At 54.1% G+C, this 22,236-nt stretch overlaps 1 protein-coding gene across 1 annotated transcript; it reads right to left on the bottom strand.

Annotated features, from left to right (window-relative positions):
* Positions 1-1,644: 1,644 nt before the first annotated feature.
* DUOX2 (dual oxidase 2) lies at positions 1,645-22,070 on the bottom strand. Its single transcript, XM_019011117.3, has 33 exons — positions 21,990-22,070; positions 21,638-21,723; positions 21,205-21,369; positions 20,418-20,605; positions 20,034-20,235; positions 19,761-19,927; positions 19,300-19,360; positions 19,078-19,174; positions 18,539-18,629; positions 18,173-18,275; positions 17,438-17,601; positions 16,696-16,871; positions 15,994-16,112; positions 15,482-15,619; positions 15,178-15,291; positions 14,775-14,977; positions 14,293-14,478; positions 12,795-13,020; positions 12,615-12,708; positions 10,445-10,641; positions 9,858-9,927; positions 9,408-9,491; positions 8,703-8,881; positions 8,315-8,545; positions 8,036-8,135; positions 6,959-7,008; positions 6,564-6,691; positions 6,188-6,341; positions 4,779-5,011; positions 4,388-4,546; positions 3,888-4,043; positions 3,515-3,643; positions 1,645-3,224 (listed from the first exon to the last, which is right to left on the bottom strand). Exons 1-33 carry the CDS (start codon positions 22,061-22,063, stop codon positions 3,102-3,104), a joined length of 4,647 nt encoding a protein of 1,548 aa, XP_018866662.3. The 5' UTR covers positions 22,064-22,070; the 3' UTR covers positions 1,645-3,101.
* Between the last annotated feature and the right edge of the window lie 166 nt (positions 22,071-22,236).

Consider the following 22,236-nt stretch of genomic DNA (forward strand, 5'->3'; position numbering starts at 1 on the left):
AAGGGGCAAAGATCCAGCCTTCATTCCTCTCCTACAGAGCTCAGCTTCAGCCCCTCCTGTCCTCATCCACTCCTTTTCCCCTGGTCCCAAAGCCCTTCCATCCAATCTCATGCTTGTCCTCCTCTTCTCCATCCACAATCCCACTACCATCCAATCCCACCCGATTCCTTGTCCATCCCTGTTTCATTCTCATCCTCATTCCTATTCCTGAGAGGCAGGGTTTGGGTTGGGCTTTGTCCCAAAGCCTGAGACAAACATCTCTGTAACCCAGAGCAGGGAAGATTTGCTTTCATTTACACGGTTTATGTGATCATTTCCACGAATTCCCTCTGAGTCATCTTCCATCTTTCTCTGGGACATTTTTGTAGCCTCCCTTGTTTACACATTTTTCAGTCTAATCCCTCCCCGACACTCACTTATGTAATGACCTCGCTTTCTCAACCCAAGGTATCACCCAATAGCTGCCTGATCCTGCCTTCTAGCCCACTTCTCAAAGAGTTGGTCATAAAGCCCCAGGAAGGGTAGGACCAGGTTAGTATCCAGGCAAGTGTTGAGGCTGAAGACACTTTTAACCTCTCTGCAAGTCCTTGACTTTTATCTCTCCCATTCAGTGGCTTTCTGGGAGTCTGTGCAGGGTTAGACAGAGCAGCCAGATCACATGAATACATGCTTAGGGCTGACATCTACAGCCTGACTGGCGTGTGGAGTCAGGACTGAGGCCAGGCAGGCTGAGTGCCATCTGAAGTGACTCAAGATAATGGCAGCATGTCCCTCTATCCAGCTGGACATACACTTGGCATTGCCTGGGGTTTGGGCAAGAGTTGGCTGGGGATACATCTTTGGTGATGACAAAGCCTTTGGGAGATCCTCACTTAGGCCCCAGCATGGCAGGGAAGTCAGGGCTAAGCAGAGAGTTTTATGGATAATCATGATAGCCATGTTAATGCCATTCTCCAGTCTAGCAAGGATGGGTGAATTAGGATGGAATGAATAAATATTTTGCACAGTTTTTAGAAAGGCATAGGGAGGAATTGCAGGGTCAGATTTGGGAGTAAAGCTAAGGCTGAGACTGAAGGGGCTGGAGTTCAGGATTACTGACTGGTTGTGCACTTACTAAGGGCAGGAAGGCTGGAGGGCTGCAGGAATGATGCTGTTGATAAATAGGTGGACTCATAATCATCACGCATTGCAACTGTGGAACATAGTCTCCTGCCTTTTCTCATCTGTATAATTGTCTGGGCCAATATTGTTATTTGACTTCCCAATACTCTCACAGACATTTGAATAAATGAGGAAGAGGCCCAGAGGAGTTAAGGGATTTCCCTCCATAGCTATTTGCAGATAAAGTGGGCACTAGAATCCAGGTCTCTTGACTTCTGATTGGTGCTCTTCCAGCCTTGTCAGAGAGACACCTTCAACATAGGGGGTTGGGAACCAGAGGCATTTGGCCTGGCTGAAGAGGTAGGGTGGGGCCAGTGAGAAGACAAACCTGGTCTGAAACTCTCCCTCCACAGGTCCTACTGGCTGGAGAACTGTATGACCCAGCAATTCCACTCATAGATACATACTCAAGAGAAATGAGTGCATGATGGCCCCCAAAAGATAGGTACAAGAACACTCACAGAATTTTTATTTATAATCATTCAAAATTAGAAACAACCCAAACGTCCATCAACAGAAGAATAAACAAACTGTGGTACATTTCTACAATGGAATACTACTCAGCAATGAAAAGGAACAAACTGCTGATACACACAACAGCATGGATGAATTACAAAGGCATTATGGTGAGTGAAAGAGGCCAGTCTCAAAAGAGTACATTTAGTAGGACCAAAACTGGATTTGGTAGAAATCACATCAGTGGTTGCTTCTAGGAGCTAGGGGAGACTAACTGGAAGGGGGTACAAGGGGAGTTTCTGGGATGATGGAAATGTTGAAATGTTCTATGTCTTGACCTGGGTGGTGGTAAAACATGTACATGATTATTTATTATACCTCGATGTAAAATATTTTACAGCTCAGCTTTTTAGGAAAGAGCCTTATGAAAAAAAAAGAAAAGTTAAAGAGCTGAGTATGGAGAGGATGTTTCAGGCTGGCTATTGCATAAGGTGACCAGCTGTCCCAATCTGCCTGGGACTGATGGGGTTTCCTGGGGCAAGAGACTTTCAGTGCTAAAACAGGGAGAGTCCTGGGCAAACTAGGACAGCTGGTCACCCAACTCTTGTGGAAGAGGGGAATTGAGAGTGAGTTCTGAATATCTGGCAGAGAGGCTGGAATCCTTCAGCCCCAGAGCCCAGGGACCACTCCAGTAGATGCAGAGAGGGGCCTGCCCAGGGGTCAGGGCAGTGGGTATCACTGGTGACATCAAGAATATCAGGGTTGGGGAGGCATCTTTGTTTCCTGGTGCCCTCCTCAAAGTTGCTGACACTTTGGGGATGGGAAGGGGTAGAAGGAGGGCTGCTCCTTTTGGAGCCGGAGGGAATAGACCTGGAGACAGAGTCGAGGCAGTTGGGCTGTCCAGGTTCTAAGCATCACAGCTTCTGCACTGGGCTCTGAGGAGATTCTCAGCCAGAGGATCCCGGCCTCCTCCTCCCTCAAATGTCAGGCCAAGCAAATACCAAAGCAATGCATCGATTATGTGGAAGTCAATTAGAGATGTGGGGAGCTATTGGAGACAAGCACTATTGTACCTCTTCACCTCCACACTTGTCACAAGCAGGGACTGTCCCCTCCCCACTTTTCTTGCCACGCCTGCCATGGCTTGAGCTGGGGTGAGGAGTGGTCTTTATCTTCTCTGGGAGATCCTGACTGGTTGCGCACTTGCTAAAGGCAGGAAGGCTGGAGGGCTGCAGGAATGGTGCTGTTGATAAATAGGTGGACTTATAATCATCATGCACTGCAATTGTAGAACATAGTCTCCTGCCTTTTCTCATTTGTATAATTGTCTGGGTCAACATTCTCCCAACATTGGGAGGGGCTCTGCAGCCCTCCAGCTGAGGCCCAAGGTGGATTCTGACGGAGAGATTGCCAGCAGGGCTGGGCAACTTAGGTGCACAGAAGGGAAGGCAGGATACTGGAAGCAGCAGCCAGGGAGGACAGGCTCAGAAGTTCTCATAGTGGTGCATGAAGTGGGCTCGGTCCTGCCTGTTGACGAGCTGACAGGCCTTCTCTACATTCTTGGTCATTCCTGGAGGGCCGCAGCTGAACACCCCGATCTTGCGCACCTGTCAGGAGATTGGAGAGAGAGAGGGGCCTGCAGCCTAAAGGTGCTCACTCTCCTTGGGAAAAGCTGCTTCCTGAGCCTGGCTGGAATGACTAGGGCTTCAAGCCCAGGCCTTGAGGAGGAGGCTTAACGTGGAGGGGGTGGAAGTCCCCCTTTAACACCTGACCTCATCCTAGGGCCAGGCAAGCGGGTGGAGTTCTCTGCTCAGAACAGAGCGGCAGGGTGCTTCAGGGACAGGATGTCCTGGCAGGAGAAGGCCAGAGTCCCAGGGTGGGAGGGAGTGGGACTGACCTGTGGGTGGACCTCCTGCAGGGAGTTGAAGAAGGGCTCGAAGGGGGGACGGCCAAAGTGGGTGATGGAGCGCAGGCCCGTGAAGAGACTCCGGTTCAGCACTTTCTGGAAGTGCCGCTCGCAGATGTACTGGGGGCACAGGGGCAGGTCAGACCAAAGACAGTCAGGGCCAGCACTCAGCCCGAGCCAGCCCACATAGCCCAGGAGACAGAGACTGGGGAGGGGAGGGAGCTGGAGGCTGAGGATCAGGCCATCAGCTCTGTGCCTCCTGCCAGCTCAGCCTGGCCATCCACCCACCTGCCCTGGCCATCCTGCCTTACGCTGCCAATCCATCTGCCCGCCAAGTTGCCGTGTCTGGCGGGCCCTGACATACTAGCATGGTGGTCCTGAGGTCGAACTTCTCAGCCAGCTGGGTGACATAAATGTGCACAGACACCAGGTCCTGGTGGTCATTCTCCTCCACCTCTCGGATGATGTCAGCCAGCCACTCAAACTGACGCTGGGTCCGTGTCACCCAGATGAAGTAGATCTGGGGACACAGGGCTGGAGATAAGACCCAGCTCAGTTCAGCCTCCCTAGATCCCAGGTGCCTTCACCTGAGAGGCTGGGAAGCCCCAGACCACCTGCAGGCACCAAAGCTGTGGCAGGACCCACCAGCCTGATCCCAGGCTTCCAACTGACAGGTCCCAGCAGAGGCCCTTCTGGCTACACCACCAACCTCCCTCCAAGTTTGGCATCTCAACCCCTGGGTAAGAATGACCCCTTCAGACTCAGTTCCTGGAGCCAGGAGCTTTCTCTCATGCTCCACCACTTGATGCGGGTCACAATTCGGCCACCTATGCCCCATTTGATGAATGAGGGAGGGATGCTCACCTTCTTACACAGCATTTGGCTGCCCAAGGATGACTTGAAGACCAGGTCTTTGAGGATGGAGGCAAAGGGGGTGACCCCAATGCCCCCTCCCACCAACACTGACACCTCAAATTTATGCCACTCCTGATGGCCCTCTCCAAATGGTCCATCAAGGTACAGCTGCCAAGAGAGGAGGGAGATGAAATGAGCCTGGCCCTGCCACAGCTCTGAGACCAGAAACGGAGACACAGGCAGAGGGAGGATACAGAACATTCTAGTCTTTTCTGAGGCACCCCAGTCCTCTCCCAGGCTGGCTTTGGGACGGCTGGAGCTTCTAGTCTCAGGATAGGGAAGGGCAGAGATCCTCTGCCAGTGCCAGAGGCCCGGAAGCAGGGTTCCCAGTGACGGGCACCTTTGGGTATCCAGCACAGCCATTGCCCTTTGGGGATGAGTAGATCTCCCTGAGGCGAGTGGTCCAGGGCCCCACTGCCCGGATGTGCAGGCTGAGTGTGTCCTCATGGGGCGCGGAGGTCAGTGTGAAGGGGTGGTACTCGGTGGTCCCCAGAGCCAGGCAGGCGATCCGCACCCACTGTCCTGACTTGTACTCAAAGCCTTGGGGCCTCTGGAATTGTAGGTAGGTCACTCCTGGAGGTCACAGACAGGGAAAAGCACAGATGAGAAGGCCTGCTCCTGGTACCTGAGGACTGACAGGCACCTGTCCTCTTCACACCCCTGAGGCCTGGGGAGTAGTCACATGGTTTAAGCAAGCGGGACTCTTGGGGCTGGGAGTAGGAGGGTCCCCTTCTCTGTTTCCCAGGTAATGCAAGAGCTGGGTTTCTCTGCTCCCCTGTTCCAGCCCCTCTCCTCCTCTCTACTCCCTCTTCCCATGGAAGGCCCAGGCCTCATACCACTGCCTTGAATACCAACCTGCTGGGTAAAGGGACTCAGGCTCACCAGGGACCATCTCAGTGGCTACCAGACCTCCATTTGAGGGTTACCTTTCTACACACCTCCTGCACTATCATTTATCTAACACTTTTCTTTAAATTGACTAACGTTTCCAATTCAATTTATCTTGGCAGGGAACTTTATTGCTAAGGTAAGTGGAAAACCAGTATCATGTGTCCTACATAGAAGATAATATATTTTGTTACCAAATTTTAGCTGGATACTGTTTGTACCATAGCTGAGCCTCAGGCCTGATCTCTGCGTTGAAAAAGGAGATCAGCAAGTGCTGGAGAGTAGAAAGGCATACTAACGCCACTCTGAGATTTTGTCCTTAAGTAATCTCAATTAAAATAACATTGCAATGAGATTAATTTTTTTACAACATGAGTCCTGAAGGTTAGACAGTCCTGCGATACATAAAATCATCTTTTGCCACCCTCTATGATGATACCAATCCCAACTTTGGCCAACACTGACTCTCAACAACAGACTGGCAATCTGGGCATTTGCCTGTCTCTGAGAGAAGGAATGGGACAGGCATATGTGGCTTCCTGCCCTGCACTTCCCCTGCACCCAGGCCACACATGTGGGGCCCTTTCCCATCCTCAAACCCCTCCGTATGCACGTTCAGCCACCTCTTCTCAGGGTCACTTCTCACCATCTGCAAGTCTCCTGGGAGCTAAGCACAGCCCTTTCTGGGTCTACTTCTATCAGGAAACTTTCAGGAACCCCAGAGAGTGGCTTTTTGTTGTTGTCGTTTTTGGAGACAGAGTCAGAGGCAGTGATGGGGTCAGGAGGCCTGGTGAGCTGTCTCCCCATGTCTGAAGATTTGGCCTCTGTCGCTCCCGACCCAGGTCAGGCTGGGCCTGATACCTGAGGGCAGCAGCTCCGCCTTCACCACGCTGATCTCCACCTTCTTCCGGCTCAGGCTCACTAGCTTGTCACCTCCATAGATGATTGCCGGGACCAGGAAGTAGATGTGGAAAGTGGGCAGCTGGATCAGAGCATAGCTGCCGTGGATGATGAGCTGGAGACATGGCCAGTTAGTACAACTCAGGCCCAGCCAGGCCCCTGCCCGGCATCCCCTCTTGCCCAGGCACTAGGCCTGTGCCGGGGAGATAGGGCTGAGGTCTGGGGTCTTAAATCTCAAAGTCTCATTCTGAGATCTTGGATCCAATTCTCCCTCTTTCACCTTCCTGTCCCATCCTGAGCTCCCTGCTCCATGGGCTGGCCCAGGGAAGTCCCTCACCAGGGCATAGAGCAGGATGTAGAGGTGGTGGGTAAGCCAGAAGCCCCGGAAGCTGCGGCGGCGGAAGTGGTGGGAGGCGAAGACATACATGATGGCCAGGACCAGGAGCAGAAGCACACCTGTCATACCTGGGGGGAGGAGGACAGGGCCAGTGAGTAGTCTCAGGACTTCAGCTTGGGCTGAAAAGACAACAGCACATTCCCCTATCCTTCCCTCCTTCCTCTCTCATCCCTCCAGGGCCCCCAGAAAAGCCTGCCTGGAGGGATTGGAGCTGGGGCTTGTCCTGAAGGCTAGAAACAGACCCCATGGCCAGTATAGACAAGTGAGTATTCACAGAGAGATGGAGACAAAAGCAGAAGTCCTCAGACAGAACCTCCAGGTCCCACATTTCCTACCTGGGACGGTCTGGAAGAACCACCAATAGAACTTCTGGGGAAGTTTGGACCTGGGGGGCAAAGGCACCTTGAGCCTCTGGCTGGGGCAGGAGGGGCTCCAGCACTGTCACAACACAGCATGACTCCTTTCCTGCTGGCCCTGACTGCTGAGGGTATGGGGCCTCCACCCAGTTGGCCAGGCATCCCTCCAAGGAACTCGGCACCCAGCCTTCCATGGTTCCACCCTCTGCACTCAGCAATTTTTCCTTCTGTGTTATCCTGAACTCTCTTACTGTGGTTGACCCCTGCTTCCTTGAGTCCCTGGTTCATTATTCTGTAAGCTCCATGAGGGCAGGGATTTTTGTTTCATTCACTGCTCTATCCCTAGGCTTAGAACAATACAAGGCACACAGCAAATCTCGGTAAGTAGTTGTTGAATGACTGCATGTATCTTGACATCCCTACTCTGGCATCTGGGTAGACACATGGGACATGCTGCATGAATGTCTGTCCAGTGAATGGATAGAAGGCAGAGATGGCAAGCTGTGTGTCAGGTATCTATGAGAAAGAGTCTCTGACTTCATCTCCCAAACACTTTTCCTGGCCAATCACAGCCAGCTTCCTTCCTGAGGGCAAGAAATTTACCTTTCAGCTTCCCCCAGGGGACTAGCTTAGCACTGAGCTTCTTGCTGAGTGTCTGGGACTGTCTATTTCTTTTTTCTTTTTCTTTTCTTTTTTTTTTTTTCAAGACAGAGTCTTGCTCTGTCGCCCAGGCTGGAATGCAGTGGTACTGATTATGGCTCACTGCAACCTAAAACTCCTGGGCTCAAGCAATCCTCCTGCCTCAGCCTCCTGAATAGCCGGGACTACAGATGTGTACCACAATGCCCTGCTAATCTTTTTACTTTTTGTACAGATGGAGTCTCACTTTGTTGTTCAGGCTTGTCTGGAACTCCTGGCCTCAAGCAATCCTCCTGCCTCAGACTTCCAAAGTGTTGGGCTTACAGGTGTGAGCCATTGTGCCCTGCCTATTTCTTTTTCTGTTATACCCTTGGGCCCACCCTATGAGTCCGAGGAGAAACCTTCCCCAGAACTGACCCATCATTCACAAAGACGTTGGGGAATATGCAGGCCAGCAGGCTGAGTGGGCTGACTGAGAAGATGTAGACATTGACTGCGTGGCCAGCACTGTGCAAAACTGGAAGAGACAGACCCTGTTAGAGATGCCAACCAGGACAGACTCTACCTCCGATCCTGAGGGAGAGAGGAGGCATGGGGAGGAGAGATGGAGGTATAAGGAGTTCCGTCTCCCCACTGTTTCCCCCAACTAGACCCAGGGTGCTGCAGCAAAGAGGAAGAAGCCTGGGAGTCACGTACTGGCCAGGACAACAGCAGCCATGGCGATCCAGCGGTGGAAGTCCACCGCGGCATCAAAAGGCACATAGCGGTTGAGGAAAGTCTCTCGCAGGAAGGTTATGAGGTTGCGGCACATGGTGAGCAAGATATAAGAGAACATGAAGGAGACGCTAGCTGCCGTGCCTCGTGACAGGATGATGCCCACGAGGGTGGTCTGTGCAATGTCCGAGGGTGGCGAGGCAAAGCCATAGTCTGGGGCCGGAGTGAGGTTACATCAGCTTGGCACAGGTGGCCAGGGTCCCGAGCCCTGGGCTCTCCCATGCAGACTCTTAGGATCAGAGGGCTTTCCACTCCTCTCCAAGGGTCAGAGCCTGCTCCCTACCCACTGCCCACAGCCTGGAACTCTTACAGTAAGCACGATCTGCAAACACGCCAACACAGATGGCCGAGAAGATTGCCACACACACGATGTGCCTCCGGTAGTTCTCCACGAAGCGCTTGTACTGCTGCAGCTTTTGGGCTAGGAAGCCTCGCTGCATCTTCTCTTGCAGCGCCTCTGTGTATAGCCGGGGAGTGGGCACTGCTGCCCTATAGCAAGGGGAGGCAGGGCAGCAGTGTGGTAAGGGCCCTCTGGCCTTCCCTTAATGCCACTCCATGAAAGGTGACCTGGGGATCTGGCAGGCATCAGGATGGGCCACAACAGATGAAGGGAAAAAAGCAATCTGGGGGTTTCTTCCTCCTCCAACCCTTTACTTCCGTCTTTGCTCCATCCACCCACTCACTGTCTCCCTGCTACTCCCCCTCCTCCTGTCTGTTTTATCCTTCTTTCTTCCTGATCCCAGCACAGGCCTCAAGGCTGTGCCCAAAGCAGGCAGGAGCCAAAAGACCCCTTACTATCATCCTGTTGAGCCAGGACCCTTGCCTGAAGAATGGGGTGCAGAAGTTGGAAGAGGATGAAAAGTCATTCAACACTATAACCCCTCAGTCAGGTCAGGAACAAATGGAATGAGACTCAGGATGGTCGCTTATATGTCAAGGATATGTGGGTGGGGCCTAGGGACCCTAAGACTTCTCTCCATGTCTCTTTGGGCCCAGGGATTTGGGAGACACTCACTTTTTGCCAAACCTCTTCTTCAGTCCAGGGCCTCCCAGCTCTGGGGCTTCTGGGGCATGGGGCCCCAGTCCCTGGGGGTGGGAGCTGAGAAAAAGAAATGGGGCTGTTCTCCCCTTGTCTTTGCAGCCAGGAGAACAAATTCCTGGGCAGAGCATGGGGTAGAGGTAGGGAGTGGCTCCTGGTACCAGGCAGGGGGCAAGGCGCAAAATGAATTAATAGGATCTCATGATTTGTTTTGTAGAATGATTCTGGCCTGGAGCAGCAGGGAGAGAGCCAAGCATCTGAGCAGCATAGGGTAAGAGAGGCAGCTGGAATGTTTGTGCTACCAAGAGCTACTTTCAAAGGGCAAATGCCTGATTTTACCAGGGGCTGATCAGCCAGTCCTACTCCCTTCATTTCTCTGCAGGGTTCTCAGCCAGGCCAACCTGCCAGAGCCCCATTCCTGCTCACCGCTCCCCAGGTGTCCGAGTGATGAACGAGACTCGACAGCTGATGTTTTGTTTAAAGATATCTCTAATACCTAGAGAAGAGAACAAGAGGCAGGACTGGCTTCCCCACAAGGGCAGTGGGGTAGGATGGGAGACTGTGCCCTCCTCCCTTCTGGGAAAGTCACGTCCAGATCTCTGACTCAAGTCCTGTTTCCCTCATTCCCCAGACTAAGCACTCACTATACACAGGGCAGACAATGTGGCAACTTTGCACAAGAAAGGGGACATCCTCTTAGGTGGATGCAACCCTGCAGGTCCTTTGTATAAAAGAAACAATGCCTCTTCCTCTGGCCAGATATATCTTAGACCAATGCCGGTGGCTTTGAGCAGTGTGTAGGATAGATTTCAACCTGCTCCTTGACCTCAGTGGGTATCATTGTGCATTAGACAACTTGCACACCTACGTGTGCCATCCCAATTACATGTGCTTGGTTCTATACTAGGTACCAAGGACTCAGAAAAGAGTAAGACCTGGGTCCTGCCCACAGGGAACTCTCATTTTGAGGACATGCCCCCCTCCCTGACACCAACCATTCCTCACACACTCACCACTTCCACTTCCACCTCCACCTTTGACACAGAGCTGCGTGAAGCGGAGCTCGCTGTCATGGTCCCGCAGCATGAAGTGAAAATCCTCCCATGTCAGCTCCTCCTTGTCCTGGAATCCTGACTCCCGGAACATGGACTCCACCACCTCGGCCAGCTGGGCCTTGGACAGGCAGTTGTTGGAGATCTCGATGAAGGATCTGGAGGCAGACCAGAGACACAGCAGCCTGTCACCCAGCAAGGTCAGGCTTGGGTAGGTGCAGGGTGGGGCAGGACCCAGATTATCTAATGTGGTTACCAGTGACCCGGGAAATGGCACTGAGAAGGTGCTCATCCAGCCTGCAGCTGACACTAAGCTGGGTGGGGTAGCCATGGACTCAAAAGGCAGAACAGAATTGAAAGTGACCTTGACCAATCAGAGAAAGCAGCCCTCAAACAGGGGGCATCTACAACTGGGAAGATAGTCCACTGAGTGCAGGGGTGTGTCCAGGGTGTGCATGGCCCTCTCTCGTGGCAGGCTCTCTGTCCACTCTCTTCTGTTGATGCCTCCCACATCACCCCTGGGTTCCCCCTTTCATAGTCCGGTGGGGGCACCAGGCAGCCAGGTGCCAGGGAGGGGAACTAGCTGCAATGCTGCTGCTTCCTTGTGCCAACACCCCGGGGCACAGGCGGGAGCGTCTCCATGCCCAACCTGATAGCACCCACAGTGGCACCTGCAGTAGCCAAGCTCTATTCATAGGTTGTGCCTCGGGACAGAAAAGACACACTATGCAAGTTTGTGTAGGTCCGGCAGCAATGCTGTGCCATGCTGGGCCCATAAAACACAGCAAGCACAGCCATCACATTAAAAACATCGTCCCACCGACAGTAAGCAAGATACACACTGAGTTACAGGACAAGAAGGTGGGAATTCACCAGATGTGGTGGCTCACGCCTGTAACCCCAGCAGCACTTTGGGAGGCTGAGGCGGGCTGATCCCCTGAGGTCAGGAGTTCGAGACTAGCCTGGCCAACATGGTGAAACCCCATCTCTACTAAAAATACAAAAATTAGCTGGACGTGTTGGCACATGCCTGTAATTCCAGCTACTTGGGAGGCTGAGGCAGGAGAATCACTTGAACCTGGGCGGTGGAGGTTGCAGTGAGCCGAGATCGTGGCACTGCACTCCAGCCTGGGTGACAGAGTGACTCCGTCTCAAAACAAACAAACAAACAAACCAAAAAAAGAAGGTGGGAACTCAGCCCTTGGAGGCAGGGACCCTCTCCTAGATTCCCTTGAGCCTCACCTGGGGCTGGGCCTGCAATGACATACCCAGTGAGGTACAGACTGCAATAGCTTTGCCCTTTCAGAAGCCCTTGTCCAGTTGGGGTATCTGGACCATATGAGGAATGTAGCAGTTAAGGGGAATGCTTAAAGCAATGTTAAGTCTTAACAGGATAGAAAAATTAAAATAATGTGGGCTGTTACATCTATACTTTGTATTCATTTGCTCACTTATTTCATTTTGTCTTACTCAGTTAGTTATGTATGAAATGCCTGCCCTGTGCCAATCACAGTGTAGAGAAGCTGGATTTAACAGGGAACAAGCCCTGCCCTTATGGCATGGAGGGGAGCTGCGTTACTGATGCATTCATTGTCTTCAGGAATGAGAAGCACAAAGCTGTTTTTCTTTACCGGCACAACAAAACCAGAAAGGGCTTAAGATGCAGGAAGAAAGAATGGTTGGAATATGGAGAAGCCTTCCACGTTTCTCTTCCTGACTATCATGGTGATGAATATCGGAGCAGCAACCAAGGTCATCCATTCACTGTTTCACTGGGTAGAGCACGGTGTTGGGCATGCCGTAAAATAGTTCGCAAAGATCCAAGGGCATACAAAAGGGATTAGTGGATTTTTGTCATTGGCCATATTGGTGTTGGGTTTTTTTTTCGTTTTTTAACTAGGGAGGCTTTTCTGGCTGGTGTTGACAGTCCAGACAGAGACTCTCCCAGAGGCAGGAGCCAGTCAGGTAAATATTTGAAGGTGGATGCTCTGAGAGTTTAGGATGTAGTGTTTAGGCCACCTCTCAGCACAGATGACCGCATAGCCTCTTTGCCAGCCCTCCTCTGACTGGACCTGTTTTCCTGTTTGAAACACACCAGGAAGTCTCAGGATTAGAAAGGCACACCCCATACCGCATCATGGTGAAGAATTCGTCCTTGGAGAGGAAGCCATTCTCATCCAGGTCATACATGGTAAACATTAGACGGGACTTATCCTCTGGGGAGCCTGGGAAGAAAAAGGGGAATGCAGGTCATCTCCTTGCTGAAAGACCCCTGGATTCTTGGATAGCCTACCACCTCCCAGCCCCCTACCTTTCATGAAGACCACCAGGATGTCCAGGAACTCTCGGAAGGACAGGTAGCCATTGCCATCCTTGTCAGCCAGAGAGAACATGGACTCCACAAACATGTCCTGGGGCTTGAGGCCCAGGGACTCGGCAAACTCGGCCCTGCTCAGCTCGCAGGTCAGGGCCTCCCGCACCTTCTGGCAGGAGTCCAGGGGCAGGGTCCCTGCATCAGCCTGGTTGATGTCCAGCACCTGCACTCGGGCAGCAGCAGAGGGAGGGAAAGAGAAGGAGGTGAAGCCTATGCTGGAAGCAGTTCAGTGACACTTCATATCCCCCTGAAGTCCAAATCAGAAAGGCTAAACTCTGATGGTTCTCCTGCTCCTTAGATATACTGACTGGGGCCTCTGTTGTCCTATAGACGGGGGAATCAAATCTCTAGCAGCCTGCCCATTTCTCCCTGGGCCCAAGAACCGGGAACTTAATGCAGTGGGCATGGTGCTGGGGTAGGGAAGGGGAAGGGCAAAGTTAAGGGGAATGGAAAGTGAGAGAGCCTATACTGGGGACAGAAGATGTAGAGACATGATGGTAGACAGGCAGGAAGGGGCTGGGGCTGTGCTCTCTTGCCAATTCAGATAAGGCTGCCATGTGCCTATGATTTGCCCATTGCACAAAAAGTTTAAAAGTCACATGTAACAACCATTTATTGTTTTTTGTTTGTTTTTTTGAGATGGAGTCTTGCTCTGTCACCCAGGCTGGAGTGCAGTGGCATGATCTTGGCTCACTGCAACCTCCGCCACCCGGGTTCAAGCGATTCTCCTGCCTCAGCCTCCCAAGTAGCTGGGATTACAGGTGTGAGCCACCATGTCCAGCTAATTTTTGTATTTTTAGTAGAGATGGGGTTTCACCATGTTGGCCATGCTAGTCTCGAACTCCTGACCTTAGGTGATCTGCCCGCCTCAGCCTCCCAAAGTGCTGGGATTATAGGCATGAGCCACTGCGCCTGGCCACAACCGTTTGTTAAATGCCTGCAACATACCTGGCACTTGGGCCAATAAGCACTGTACATAAAACAATGTTTTTCAAACATTAGAGTGTATCCGAATCATCTGGGGAGCTTGTTAAAACACAGATTGCCAGGCCCCACCCACAGAGTTCCTGGTTCAGTCTGACTGGGTAGGTGCATTTCTAACATGTTCCCAGGTGAGGCTGATGCTCTCGGGTCCAGAGGCCAACCTCTGTGTACCACTCATGTAGACAATCTCACCGAATCCTCACAACAATGCAATGGGATGGATACAGTTTTCATCACTGTTTTATAGATGAGGAAACAGAGATACAGAACAGTGATAATGTGACTTGCCTAAGGTCACAGAGCTAAGTAAAGTGGCAATGCCAGGATTCAAACAAGGCTATTTCCAGGCCATAGAGTGGAAGCTTAGTTCACCCACGGGGGGTTCTATGCAGCCCAGGTTTCCTCCATTTCTGGGGCTGGACCCATCTCCAAAAGGCACAGATCATGGCACCTGAGCAAAAAGGTGTCTGAAGAAGATCTCCAGGATGCGTTCCCGCTGCTGCTTTGTCACAGCCTTCCTAAATAGCTCCTTCTCGCTCATCTCAGCCACATGGAGGCCCAGAGCCCAGCGCACGCAGAAGTCCCGTAGCTGCTGCACAAAGGCGCCCCGTTCCTCTTCAGAACTAAACAGCAGCACCTGGGTGGGAGGAAGTCGGCACTGACACAGGGAGCTCGCTGGACCTTCTGCTTCAGCCTCCCCTCAATGGATCTTGGGTTGAGGGGAGGAGAGAAAACTCCTCCCCATCCATCCAGGCTGGGGCCAGGTGTGTGGACGAAGGGGGTCAGGTTGTGTCTGGGGGCCTCTGAAAGGAGCCCCTCTCCCCAGCATCAGCTGTCATAGGTGAGCTCTGTAGCTGAGGATAGGGTGGCCTCGCTTGTGATAATGGAGTCGTGTGAGGGCAGCCCAGGCCGGGGAGGCAGGACGAGCCATACCAGGTCATACTCCTTAGGGATCTTGAGCAGCAGGGTGTGGCATCCTCGGTTGTTGGACAGGATGAGGTTGACCTGCTGCAGAGGCTGCAGCTGGACCACACGGAGCACAGTGAGACGCCTGTTCAGGACCTGCAGACACCTGTCTGACAGCAGCTGGATGATGATGGGACTGCTCCTCTCCTTGGGGCCTGGCCACTCCATCGCTGGGGAAGGGATAATTGGGCCGGGTAGTTCAGCAGATGTCCCCAGGTCCCCGCCTTCAGGTCAATTCCTCTGTGAGTCTGAGCAGGCGCCCTAAAGGTGCCTTGGCTTTCCTCTCACTCTGTAACTTGGTTCTTTCTCCCAGACTCCTGTCTCTCCCCTCCTCTGTCCCTCCTCCCTCCTCTGCCCAGCCCCTTCTCACCTGGCACTCCATCTTTGGCTGCTTCCTTCTTCACGCTCTCTTTGACTTTCTTTTGTAGCTTCTTGCGTTCTCGGCCTCGGAAATAGGCCACCACTCCAGAGAGAAGCAGACTCACTGAAGCGGATCAGAAGGAGCAGTGAGGAGGGAGCCCCTCGCCTAGAGCTTCACTGTGGCTTAGGCTATGGCCCCTCCCTTCCAGAGGTTCCTTGAACCTGGTCTCAAACAGTACCAAATAGCCAGCCCCTCAGGCCAGCAGGAAATGAGGGGCAGGGCCAGTCTGCAGATAGGCTGCCTAAGAGCTCACCTAAGGGAAGGCAGCAGAGAGCAATGATGGTGATGGCAAAACCAGGGCTGCTGCCTTCAAAGAAGTCAAGCACGGTCAGGGGTGCGCACTGGGGCAGGCCGTCAGTTGTGAGCTGCTTAGGTTGAGGGCAGGGTGCACCTGAGGGAGAGGGCAGGGAAGACCTCAAAGTCTGAGGATCCCCCTATGTGGCCAGACCTCTTTCCCCTCTATCCTATAAAGGACCAAGGTATCATCTGTCTTCCCCAGGCCCACCTCCCTGAAACTGTCTCCCTCAAAAAGTCCCCATTCATTTCCTGTCTCTTGGCATCTACCCCATCCACCCCTTCTTGACTGTAGGGTATAGCTTGTGTGCTAGTTGAGGTCCCTGCTGTGGGAGCCAGCCAAATGCAGGCCTCCTAGCCCAACACAGAAGGTGCCTGGCTCCTGGACAGCACCAAGTGATTCCCCCGCACCCTCAATCTTGATCCTTCTCTGGCCACTGTCACTCACTTGTGTTCTCCCAGGGCACTCACCTTTATGCCAGACAAAGACATTGGGCTGCAGGGCACTGGGGTCAATGTTGATAACAGCGACCAGCACGTCCCGCAGGGTGGTATTTCGGATGTCTTCAATCTCCTTCTTGGAGAACAGCCTAAGTTGGAGGAAGTAGAAGTCACTGGGATGGGAAGGGGACGCAGGCCTCCAGCAACCCCAGGCCCAAGGACCCAGGTGAGAAAAGAGACCCAGAGGGGCCGGGTGCAGTGGCTCATGCCTGTAATCCCAACACTTTGGGAGGCCAAGGCGAGTGGATCACTTGAGGTCAGGAGTTTGAGACCAGCCTGACCAGCATGGTGAAACCCCATCTCTACTAAAAATATTTTTTAAAAAAATTAGCCGGGCATGTTGGTGCATGCCTGTAATCCCAGCTACTCGGGAGGCTGATGCAGGAGAATCACTTGAACCTGGGAGGTAGAGGGTGCATTGGGCCAAGATCACACCACTGCACTCCAGCCTGGGTGACAAAGCTAGACTCTGCCTCAAAAAAAAAAAAAAAAAAAAAAAGAAAAAGAAAAAGAAAAGAAAAGAGAAGAAAAAAAGAGAGACCCACAGGGGTTGGGAAGGGTGTGGTGGGCTGACTGGGAATCAAGGGCTCATAGGGGCTGTCTAGGGCCAGACAGAGGGTCTGGGGCTCAGGCTGAGGAGCAGTCTGAGGTGGGGGCCCAGGCAAGCCTTACCCATTCCTGGTGTTCTCAAACCAGTAGCGGTCACCATCCCGCAGCCGTACAAACTGGTCGAGGACAATGGCACTGAACAGGGGTCCAGGGTCCCCATGGCTCTCCAGGAGCCCCCCAAGGAGCAGCTCTAGCTGGGCTAGGTCCTGGTTGTACAGGGCAGCTGTGGCCTCCAGCACCTGGGGCACCACAGGAGATAAGGGGTGAGCGTATGTTTGCTGGGGAGGGCAGCCACTGTTGCCCCATCCCTCGGACACAGGACCCCAGCCGCTGCCTGGCTTGCTGCTCAGGCCTGATTTCCTCTTCTTAGGCAAGCCCCCTCAGGCAGGACAAGTCTGGTGGAAGGATCAGTGTGTCCCTACCCACGGTAAGACCACGGTCAGGGTGCCCTAGGACCATATCCTGTGACCATCACCAGCCTGCCTGACCTCAATGATTAGCAGCTTCAGGGGCACACAGCCCTTGGGATGGGACCCTGCAGCAACAGGACAATGGCACCCAACCCAGAAGCCACCCTGCAGGAATGGTACAATGCAGTGGTTAGGAATATATTCTGGAATCAGATGGCTGAATTTAAGTCCCTCCTCTATGATTTACCAACTATGTCATCAGTAAAATGGGGAAAATGATTATATATCTTACAATATTATTATGTAGATTAAATGAGTCAACATATGTAAAGGGTTTGGAACAGTATTGCCATAGGAAAGCTTTAGCTGCCATTATTATCATTACTATTCCTGACCTGGGGGTCCACATTAGGGTTGAGATCACTCCAGTTCCTTGGGATGTCCAGCCCAAAGGCCAGCAGGGCCTGGCTATAGCTGGGCAGCCCCATATCTCGGCCACGTTGGATGCTGCTGGCCACATAGTCTGTACGGGAGAATTTGCCAGGGCCAGGCCAGTAATCTGAAGAGGAGAGAAGACTAGACTATGGGCTTTGTCCTCTCCATCCTTTTTTGCCCTGCAGCCTTGTATCTGACTATTGGCACTATGGTTCTTCCCTCCTGGCTACCCCCAGTGATCCACATGAGATCTGTGCCCATGCTGACCTTGCCTTGCTGCAAGGCCAATGTCACCATGTGTGATCAGAGCCAGTTTTTCCAGTAAGACCCTTCCTCTAAGACTCAAGACTGTTCTAGTCACCAAGCAGTAAATTCCCTGTCCTATGCCTCCCTAGTTTCAAGACAGGGCTGAATGAAAACCTTTAGAGACCTAACTAAGCACCAAAGAGATTGTGGTACCACCCCTCCCCAATACTCAGAGATAGTTAATTTAAAATAAAAGCAACACAAAAGTGTAAATTAAGCAAAAAAAAAAAAAAAGTTCAAAGTTCATTTTCTTCTTATGGCTCCTTGAAGTCTGTGTTTCTATCTGTGTTCCTGCATCGTGAGTGCCCTAGGTCTGCTGTTGATGAACCCAGAGGGATCCTCAGGCTTCCTGGTCCCTTACCATCCACCCCTTCTGGCTCTGAGCTCACCCCTCAGATCTTCAACCACTATGTTGTCCTCCAGCTCCGAAATCTGGGAGGCCATTCCCAGCAGCAGCTCATTCACCTCCTGGGTACTGTTCAGATTGGGGTTCTGGAAGTAAACAATGCACTCAAGATAGGCCTCTACCCAAAAGTCGGTCTCTCTCAGCCTGGACCACTTTAGTACCCCAGGACAAAGGGCCCTTGGCCAGTCCCAGACTCTCTTGAGCTGTTGTCCCCGGATAATTTCCTCTACCCTTCATCTCCCATGAACCTGGGGCAGCAACACCCAAGAACTGGGATTGTTGCTTTTCCCAGCCTGTGTGAAGAGACTGACCTTGACCCATCTTCCCCTGACCCTGACCCCAGTCTGACCTCCCGAATCCAGTAGTTGTTGCAGACCCTGAGAGCTTGGGAGCTTTGAAAACCCTTGTTCAGGACCTTCCGGAAATGACAGCTGGCATTTCTGAAATTGAGAACAAAGGATGTGGTGAGGGAATTTGGAGAAGAATCAAAGATGGGGTTGAGTGGGCTGAGGGACTCAGTGGGGGTTCACTAGGATTGAGCAGTGGCCCAGGAACTTCCTTGAACATGGCAGAGATTTGTCGATGTGCGTTTACTGAAGATAGAGTGCGCTCCTAGTCCAGGTAGGGTGGGGAGAGGAGGGAAGGGAACGACCCAGCTGCTGGACAAATCCTACACCCAGCCACCAAATTTCAGCCCTTATGAGAGCTGGGGAGATTTCCCTACTAAGCCTACACATCTTACCCCAGGGTTGTGTTTCAGGGCCCCAAATTTTTGCTTCCCCTTCTCTAGTGAAACTGCGAAGGAGTGTGAAAGGCCCCAGCCCCCAAGGCAGCTCATTCTGCACCTTTCTTAGTGTGGTGCCCCCTCTCTGCCAACCCCTCCCTCACCTCATGTAGACACCAGGGGGCACCATGGTAGAGAAGAACTGCTCAGAGGCCACTACAAATTCCGGGGAGATGCTGGGGTCTAGGAAAGGACGGTATCCTGCAGGAAGGAGGCGGTGATGATGGGGAGACAGGCTCCTTGCCTCCACATCCTCCCATCACAGGCACCTGTCTCCTTCCCCTCAGGATTCTCCGCACAGGTGTCCTCCTTCCCCGCTCCCTCACCTGTATACTCCGGGAGTGTTTTCTGCAGGAAGCTGGGCAGCCACTCATACACAGCGATGTTCTGAGGGGCAGAGAGGGGCGAGGGGAGGCACAAGTTGGATGGCGCGGGCCTGGAAGGGTCTGAGCCCAAGGACGGCTTCCGTGTGGAGATGAGGACCAGCCAAGGTCAGTCATGGGAGAAGCAACTCAGACAGGAGCAGTGTGAGGCCTGTCCCCACAAGGAACCAGGGGATTTGAGGAAGTGGGGGGTGGGGAGGTGATAAATAATCATCACCAGCCAGATTTCTCCTATAAACAGCGCGTGCCTCCCTATCATTTACAGGGGCTTCCCTAGACCTCGGCTGTCTGGGGAGGGGTTTCTGGGTGGCGGTTGTCCACAGATGGGGAGCGCCGTGGGGCAGCGGAGTCTCCCGTGGGCTTGCACGCGGAAGGGAGGACGTCGCGGGGCGCGGACGGCTGACCTGGTAAGTGGCGATGACCCTCTTGCGTGCGTGCTGGAACAGCTCCTCGTCCTCCCAGTCTGGGTGCTGGCGGGCCAGCCTCTGCGCCCACAGGTTGTGGTAGCGGAACCAGAGCAGGCCCAGAGCCTGCAGGAAGGGTTCCCGGTTCCCTCTCTCTGCCCCGAAGGCTGCATCCGACGTGGGGGCGCAGGGGAGGAGATGAGCGGTAGCGTGATCGGGGGAGCCCACACTCGCAGACCCCCAGCCGGCCCCGTCCCGCCCCTGTGGCCTCACCGTACAGCCCCCGGGGCCCGTTCTGCCCGGTGGCGGGGTCGGGCGCCGCCCACATGAGCAGGGGGTTCTGCGAGTGTCGGGGAAAAGCGGGGTCGGGCCCCGACGCCAGCTGTCCCCTGGAGAAGCTCCGCAGCGCGTCGCTCCAGGAATGCGAGGAACCATAGATGGCGCTGCCGTCCAGCCAGCCCGTCACCTGGTTGGCCTGCGGGGCACGCGGTGGGTGAGCCCGGGTCGAGAGGCGGCGGCGGGCCTGGGAAGGCCGGGGCCCGGCGGGTGTCCGCGGCTGGGGAGTGGGCGCCTCTCCCCTCCAGGCCCTGCCAGGCCCGCAGCCCAGGCCCCACCTGGCTGGGGTGCGGCCCCTTCCCGCCGCCTTCCCCGCCTCACCAGGTCCCGGGGGTTGCTGGGACTCCGTCCGGTCTCGGGGTCCCAGCGGCTTCTCTGGAAGGGCAGCACCACGTCCCCGCGCTGGTCGGGGTCGAACACGGGGTCTCCAGGTGGGATGCGAATGTTGAGGAACTCGGCGGGGCAGCCGGGCGTTTCCACGCTCACCACGTCGGAAAGAACATGGTAGCCTGCGGGCATGGGGCGCAAATAGGTGACAAACCGTCCGTATTGCGCCCTCCCCACGGCCAGGGCGGCCTCCAAGTGTCCTCAGGAGCCAAAAGACAGAGGCCCCAGTGCCAGCTCCGCCACCAGCTCTGCACGTTAGCCCCAGGGAGCCTCAATTTTCTAATCTGCAAAGTAAGACTATAGTGAGTTCCCTTCCTACTCAATTCATAAAGCTGTTGTGAGAATCAAAATGATATAATTTATGTAGGGGTACCCCAAGTCAGTCCTCCTCCCTCTGGGCTAGGGGGAGGTAAAATGGTTACAAACACATGGTGAGGAGAGCGGTGGCTGGGGAGCTCAGTTCCCAAGAGCTATAATGGGGGTCCAGTGACACCCCTAGTTTGGAGTAAGGCGTAAGAGAAAGGTTAGATACAGAGCAAATATCTCTGTGTCAACATCCCAAAATCTCTCCAAGATGAAGGCAGTCTCGAAGTGCTGCTTAGAGAGGAAGTGGTTGGAGTCTTGGATGGGTCTCCTGTGGACTCGCAGACGGGATCTGGCCCCTCCCCCAGGCTGAGCAGAGCGCCAGATCAACCCCACTGGTCTCCCCCTTTGCCCTCACCAAAGAAGACCCCCAGTACGGTGCGGTTGTGGAGCGACGGCAGGCCGGCTATGCCCCGCGTGGCTGCGTTGCTGAGCCGGCGCGGGTTGGGCAGCTGCGGCTCCTCCAGAGCCTGATACACACCGTCGGCGTAATTGGCTGGTACGCGGCGCTGCAACCTGCAGCCTGCGGAGGCAGGGAGCGGGGCTCTGTCTAAGCACTCCATCCCCTAGGATCCCCCAAACCTCGCCCTAAGCCTCCCTCAACCCCCATCCCACTTCACTGACAGAACCTCCCCTCAAGGGTCTCTTGACCCCGGGAGCGCATAAGATTGCGCTGTGTAGGCAGCGGAGCTGCTGGGCGCGTGTTCCCCGCAGATTCCCCGCTCAGGGCCTTTCGCGCCCCGGCCCTTCGCAAGCCACGGCCCCAGCACGCCCGGGCCCCCAGAACGCACCAACAGCACCACGCTCGTGGTGCCTCAGGTTGTTAAACCAGCCGTCATAGCGCTGCACTTCCCAGGGCAGTGAGAGTGCGTCCTGACTGCCTGTGGGCACAGAGAAGGGCCTCCTCAGCACTACGCTCCCAGCTACCCCTCCCGAGCAACGAAGGCCTTGGCCAGTCCTTCCCCAGCTCGCGGAGCGCCCCTAACCGGACCCAAGTGTCGGGCCGCACTGGGAAGTTTCCCATCCCGCTGAGCTGCACGGCGAAATGACCTTCCAGTCTCAGGGAGCCGCTTGCCGCACCTCTCACCGCCCCACCTCCCAGGGGATCCTGGGGAACACCCCGCCGCTAAAGGAGCCTGATACTTGCCCGATGGATCCAGGGATCCAGTCAGAAGAGCTCCCAGGAGCATCAGTGCCTCTGGTCTTGCACGGAGCATGCCAACCCTGCAGCCTGCGGGTGAGGGTGGGGGTGGTAGGTGGTATGCGAAAGCCACTGTTAGGGCGTCCTCTATGCCTCCCCTCTTGTTCCTACAGCTAGTACTGGAGGAGGAGCGCCATCTGTTTCCACTTCTGGAAGGTAGCTGTTAGAAGCATCACCGAGGACCTTCAT

This window comes from Gorilla gorilla, chromosome 16 (genome assembly GCF_029281585.2).
Source record: "Gorilla gorilla gorilla isolate KB3781 chromosome 16, NHGRI_mGorGor1-v2.1_pri, whole genome shotgun sequence".
Taxonomy (NCBI): Eukaryota; Metazoa; Chordata; class Mammalia; order Primates; family Hominidae; genus Gorilla; species Gorilla gorilla.

Coding starts and splice junctions, on each gene's coding strand:
- DUOX2 (XM_019011117.3), bottom strand. CDS start 22,063: ATGCTCCGTGCAAGACCAGAGGCACTGATGCTCCTGGGAGCTCTTCTG. Junction 16,872..17,437: donor ACCCTAATGTGGACCCCCAG/GTCAGGAATAGT, acceptor GTGGTGCCCCAG/GTGCTGGAGGCCACAGCTGC. Junction 15,292..15,481: donor TCTCTGCTGCCTTCCCTTAG/GTGAGCTCTTAG, acceptor GATCCGCTTCAG/TGAGTCTGCTTCTCTCTGGA.